Here is a 5,935-nt window from a genome sequence, read left to right as displayed (position 1 = left end):
ACAAACAGCTGAACATCAAGTATAAAACAAAACAAGACCTGGACCCCTGTGACCCAGGGAATGGCAACCCTTATCAGAGGGTCCCTCTGCAGTCTCGGGTAAAAGCCATCAGGAAGTCTGCTCCTCCCAGCCAGAAGGCTAGGAAAGGATACTTAGCAGGGCAGAACTCTTGGATGGTAGCCGCTCTCAAGCCAAACAACATGGGAAAAGCCGAGGTCTGTGATGAGGTGCTCTCTCGGCTTAGATTTCCACCCTGGGAGGCTGCAATACTCTCAGCATTTCTACCAGAATAGTGTCAAAGGGACGCCAGGGAGTGGGTTCCAGGGACCCAACTCAGGTCATCAGGCTAGGAAGCAAGTGACTACTGGCTTCTCCATCCCCCTGTCCTGTCTGTCTGTCTCCTTTCTTTCCCCCTCTCATTCTTCCCTTTCCCCCCAGATTGTCAAGTCTTCCTTTCTCTTTCTCCCTCCATCCAGACTCACTGTGAGGCCAACAATAAATCTGATTATCCCGCCTCAAACACCCCTGAGGGAAGTTTGTTGCAAATCGGTACAGCCTGCCCTGTGACCCGTGCCTCTTTGTCCCCGAGGGGCTTGGAGCTCTTGAAGGGCGGGGCTGGGTCCTCCTCAAGGGGTACTGCAGATCACCTGGACATATTTGAGACCTGTGGGCTCAGCTTGTGCCTATGTCTCTTCTCCATTCGGGGTCCTGGGCTTCTTTTCCCTTTTCTCCACATGTATTCCTCCACACTCCCTGACTACTCCCCATCCCAATCCCTTCTCAGCCCCCTCATCTCTCCGCTAGAGTCCTCCATCCCTTATCAAATTGCTCCTTCTCCTTTCCTCCTCCTCCCACCTCCCGGTTCCGCAGCTGCAGTCTCTCCGGCAGCCGGCAGAGGGGGCGCTGTGCGGGACCTCGCCCCTGCGGCGCGCGCTTCCTGTGAGGTCAGGTGGGAGGAAGCGGCCGCCCGTGGACGCCGAGGCCCGCGAACCGTGCGCGCAGGTGGGTGTTCGCGCCAGGTCCGGGTCTGGATCCCTCCCCACCGCTACGGGGACAGGACCCACGCCTGGCCGAGATACTGAGGCGGCGCGGGTGGTCCAGCCTGCGGGATGACAAAGCACGGGACACCGCGCACGGGACCGCGATGCTGCGGGTCCACGCCGCACCCCTCCCCGGGCCCAGCCTGCTTCAGTGTTCCTGCTCGTGGAGAGTCCAGATGAGCACCGGGGCGCTCCTCGGTTGACAGTGCCCTGCCCACTGTCACCCTTGGGGGCTGCAGAGCTGGGCTTCCCCAGAGCCGCAGCTGCAGATCGTACCCCGTGGGGGTGGGAGCATTGGGCCTTGTCCTTTAGCAGAGGGGCACTGGTGCTCCCTGGAGGCGAGGGGCAGTGGGGTCCGTGCCCTCGCAGCGGAAGCCCACCCTTCCCCGTCTTCTGCCAACTGGGAGGAGACCTAAGGGTAGATCCTTAGCGCTTACTCTTTTGGCGGTCTCTGGGAACTGCACCCTAACCCCCTCAATTTATTTTTCTTTTTAGCATTCGAAGTACTTCCCTTCCGCCCTGTTTCTTTGGTTGAGGCAGGGTTTCACATAGCCGAAGCTAGCCCCAAACGTCAGTCTGCCCTTTAACCTCTGATCATTCCGCCTCCACCTCCTGTATTTCTGGCGGTGAATGGATTACAGGTGCTCGCCGCGCCCGCAGGCCCCTGGGAAACTCCTTCCCTCTCTTCCCTCCCTTCCTGCCTCCACCCCCTCCCCACCACCGTATGACCATCTCTGAAAAACATTCCTTCTCAGCTATTCTGCCACAGGTCCTTTGAGGTCAGGGGAAAGGGTTCCCTAGACAGAGCTCAGTCAGGGCAACTGCTGAGGGCACCTCTGAGGTAACACCCGCTGGCTGGCTATGCCTTCATTGCAGGTCCAGCCCCGCAGGAAGTCCCAGCTCCCAAGAGGATGGTGAGGATCTTGGCCAATGGGGAGATTGTCCAAGATGACGACCCCCGAGTGAGGACCACCACCCAACAGAGGAGTAGCAGTCCTCGGCAGGTAGGCATCCATTCAGAGGGGAAGGGTAGCTGCAGGCCCCAACTCCCACAAGTTTCTCAAGCTGGCTTCTCACCTACAGCAGTGATTCTCCACTTTCCCCGACGCTGCGACCCTCATGTTCTGGTGACCCCCAACCATAAAATTATTTTCGTTGCTACTTCATAACTGTCATTTTGCTACTGTTACGAATTATAATGTAATTATCTGTGGGTTTTGATGGGCTTAGGTGACCCCTGAGAAAGGGCCTTTGACTCTCAAAGTGGGTCATGACCCACAACCTAGCAGGTTAAGAACCGACTTATGTCTGGCTCCTGCCTCCTGGGGAGGCAGCCTTCTCCAGGCCTCAAGCCTACAAGCTCACTTTCTTTGGGGTGGGATTTGCAAACAAACCCCACTGGAGCCAGCCTCTCTCAAGAAGTTTGGATGGAGAAAAGCTGGATAATAGTGATGAATGGCTGGCTTCAGAATATTTTATGGAAAGGATGTCGGCCTAAAAGGTGTCCGCTGGGCACACATCATTCCTCTTCTCTTGGTCCTGGCCTCCTTGTCCTGGGCCAGATGACAGGAAGGTGATGGGAACACAGGCTGTAATTCATATATATATATATATATATATATATATATATATATATATATAATTATGTATACAGTATTCTGTCTGCATGTATGCCTGAAGGCCAGAAGAGGGCACCAGACCTCATTACAGATGGTTGTGAGCCACCATGTGGTTGCTGGGAATTGAACTCAGGACCTTTGGAAGAGCCAGGCAATGCTCTTAACCACTGAGCCATCTCACCAGCCCCAGGCTGCAATTCTTTATGCTCTGAGATCCTGTGACTTGGTTGTTCCTAGGAAGAAAGCACTGTTGTAGAATGGCCACGGGGGGGGGGGGGGGGCTATCCCCCAAGTCTCCTGGCTGGAGCTTCAGCTTTAGGTCCAAGAGAGCTTCCTCTGGATTCATTTGTCTGTCTTCATCTTCCAGGGCTTTCTCAACAGAGGTCATGGTGGACCTCCAGGAGGCCCTGGACCCCGCCAGCAGCAGGCAGGTGCCAGGCTGGGTGCCACCCAGTCTCCCTTCAATGACCTGAACCGGCAGCTGGTGAACATGGGCTTCCCCCAGTGGCATCTCGGGAACCACGTGGTGGAGCCTGTGACCTCCATTCTCTTGCTTTTCCTGCTCATGATGCTTGGGGTTCGTGGCCTCCTGCTGGTGGGCCTGGTCTACCTGGTGTCCCACCTGAGCCAGCGGTGACCTCTGAGGGTCTCAGGAGGGCGGGAGTGCTCATTAGGAGAGGCTGGGCTTTGGTGTGAGACGGGGGACAGGAGGAGGGAGCGTGGGAGTGCTCGGAAGGTGTGATCAGAGATAGGAACACGGGTGTGGATTTCCCCATTGTGTGAAATAGGAGACAGAGGGACTCCGGACCAGCATCGCCAAAAATACAGAGTCCTCTGGTTTTCCTGGAAGGCTTTTACGGGCATAGGGCCTCCACTAAGAAGCACAAGCCCAGGGTAAGACAGGCTTAGTATGTTGTAGTCTCCCCCCACCAGGAGCAGAACTGGAGCTCAGAGCAGCTAGGAATTGTCCAGATTTTTATAGCATTCCTTTGTTCTAATGGTGTCTTTATTAGCAACTCTTATTTATGAGGAAGAGTATTGGCGTTCTGTTCATTGTGGCATTTTTCTTCCTTTTGGGGGGTGGTGGTTTTGAGACAAGGTCTTAACTATGTAGCCCTTGCTGGCCTGGAATCCTCTGTAGACCAGGCTGGCCTTGAACTCAAAGAGCTCCTCTTGAGCGTCTGTCTTCCAAGTTCTGGGACGAAAGGCATGCGATACCCTGCCCAGTTATTGTGATATTTTCAATAAACAAGTTTGAGTCTATTTTAAGAAGCTGCTGAGTGACTCAGAGCTGCGTGGTCTGGAAGACTGAAGGGGTGGTGGGGACGCATGGTTTGGGGAGGAGGTGGCAGGGGCCTCTAACCTTGGTGATTGCCAGGGTTTTCTCAGCAGGATGGGGAACTGTGAAATGAGGCACAGGCCTGGACCCCTTGTCTAGTGCTGGGGGAAGCTCAAGGTACCCCCTATACACTGAACTCCAAGGTCAGTTTTTGGGGAGCTATCCTTTGACCATAATGACTGGGAAGACATTAGGAGTCAAAGAATGGGGTGCACTGTATGTCTGGGGTCTCCTGCTCAAGGGTTCTCCCCAGGGGCTGCTTAGTTTTCTCCAGCTCCCGGAGGCTCTCAGAAACACATAGGGAACTATCCTTAGTGGATGTTGGGTTGAGGTAGACCTCTTTTCTTGAGAGAAGAGGCCTTGGGTTTGGCTCTTGAACTCTTTTTGGGGGGCAGGGGGTTGAGACGGTTTCTCTGTGTAACGCTAGCTGTTCCTGGCACTTGCTCTATAGACCAGGCTGATCTTGAGCTCAGAGATCCACTGGCCTCTGCCTCCCAAGTGAAGTCTGAAGACCTTTGGAAACCTCACCCTCTCAGGTCCCTGGGGGTGGCTGTATGTGGCCAGGTATCATGGAGAACAGGGCAGAGATGGCTCCATTCTCTTCTCTTGGGCCCGCTCTCCTGCTCGGAACAGCCTCCCTTGGTCCCTGTGTCCGCTGCTCCTCTGGGACTGGAAGCCTTGTGTCAGAGCGGAGTTCCTTCACCAAAGATTTTCTGAGTCATGGGCATGAGGGGAGGGGACTTAGGGGCATTCTTGGTGGAGGAGGGTGCAGCTGCTGGCTGCTTGGGGTCTTCACAGTGCTGTCTCCTGTCCTGGCAGATGTCTGGCTCAACTCCTCAGCCACTGCAGCCTCCCTGTCCCGCATCCCAGTCGGTCTCCTGAGCCACCTTGTCTCTCTGGGGCTTTGGGTCCACTTCCAGATCTGTGGTGGAACTTGACCCATACAGGAAATGCCTTTCGGGATATGAATTAGAGTCCTTGTGTAACATGGTGGAGCTTTACGGTTGGAAAAGGCCTTTGTGGGAATGTAGCCTCCCTTTCTAGAATTCAGTTCTCTTTCCCAGAGTGCACAGCCGGACACCCGGGCAGGAGAATTCAATGCCTTATTGGAGACAAGTGAGCAGACTTTGAGGTCCAGACAAGGGCCCCAGAGGCAACAGGCGACCCTCACATCCAGGTGGGATGCGGGGGAGAGGGGGTGAGAGGAACTGGCAACAGCCACAGACCGACTACAGGGAGGTCGCAGGGCAGAGGGTATTCGGGGCTGGAGGTGCCCTGGCTGTGTCCTTGCGCTCTGGGCTTGTTGACTCTGTTCTGCTTTGATTCTCCAGCCATGCATATGAAGTGCTAAGACGACCCAACTCTGACCCAGGCACAGGGCCCCTGCCCCTTGAAGGGTGGGTTGTATGGTCCAGGCCTACATAGAGCCCAGGTTGGTTTTGAGCGTGCGGTGTAGCAGGGATTATAGGCATGGGATGACATACAAGGCTCATTGATTGATGAGTGATTGATTGATTGTTGGTTTTGGTGGTTCTGGTGATTAGGTCTAGGGCCTTGCACATGCTAGGCACAGACTCTGATGCTGAGCGACACCCACTGTCCTCTTCATTGACTTTTCATAAGTTGCCCACGGTAGCTTTGAACTCACTCTGTAGCCCAGGCAGGCCTTGAACTTGTGAGCCACCTACCTCAGCCTCTCAAGGACCTAGAATTACAATCATCCACCAGCAGGCCCAGTTTCTTAGAATTTAAGCCAATATAAACAAGCACAACTATTTGATTTTTTTTTCCATAGCAAGTTAAACACATTTCCCGTCTGTAGTTCTTTTCTTGAACATCTGTCCCAGGCACATTTTATAGTAAAGAACTTAATTCCATACGATTTTGGCCTGGGGTGAATTGTCACCCTCTTTTGGCCTCCACAGTATTTGTTCCTG

At 54.3% G+C, this 5,935-nt stretch overlaps 1 protein-coding gene across 1 annotated transcript; it reads left to right on the top strand.

Annotated features, from left to right (window-relative positions):
• Window positions 1-931: 931 nt before the first annotated feature.
• Fam241b (family with sequence similarity 241 member B) lies at window positions 932-3,923 on the top strand. Its single transcript, XM_057751593.1, has 3 exons — window positions 932-1,002; window positions 1,917-2,044; window positions 3,027-3,923. Exons 2-3 carry the CDS (start codon window positions 1,952-1,954, stop codon window positions 3,294-3,296), a joined length of 363 nt encoding a protein of 120 aa, XP_057607576.1. The 5' UTR covers window positions 932-1,002; window positions 1,917-1,951; the 3' UTR covers window positions 3,297-3,923.
• Window positions 3,924-5,935: the final 2,012 nt, after the last annotated feature.

This window comes from Chionomys nivalis, chromosome 19 (genome assembly GCF_950005125.1).
Source record: "Chionomys nivalis chromosome 19, mChiNiv1.1, whole genome shotgun sequence".
NCBI lineage: Eukaryota > Metazoa > Chordata > Mammalia > Rodentia > Cricetidae > Chionomys > Chionomys nivalis.
The sequence above is the reverse complement of the archived record's forward strand: the minus strand, read 5'-3'. Positions and strand labels throughout refer to the sequence as shown.

Bases quoted from the DNA above. Each gene is read 5' to 3' on its own strand.
- Fam241b (XM_057751593.1), top strand. From the start codon at position 1,952: ATGGTGAGGATCTTGGCCAATGGGGAGATTGTCCAAGATGACGACCCC. The intron at 2,045-3,026 runs GTAGGCATCCAT...TTCATCTTCCAG, and splicing joins GGAGTAGCAGTCCTCGGCAG to GGCTTTCTCAACAGAGGTCA.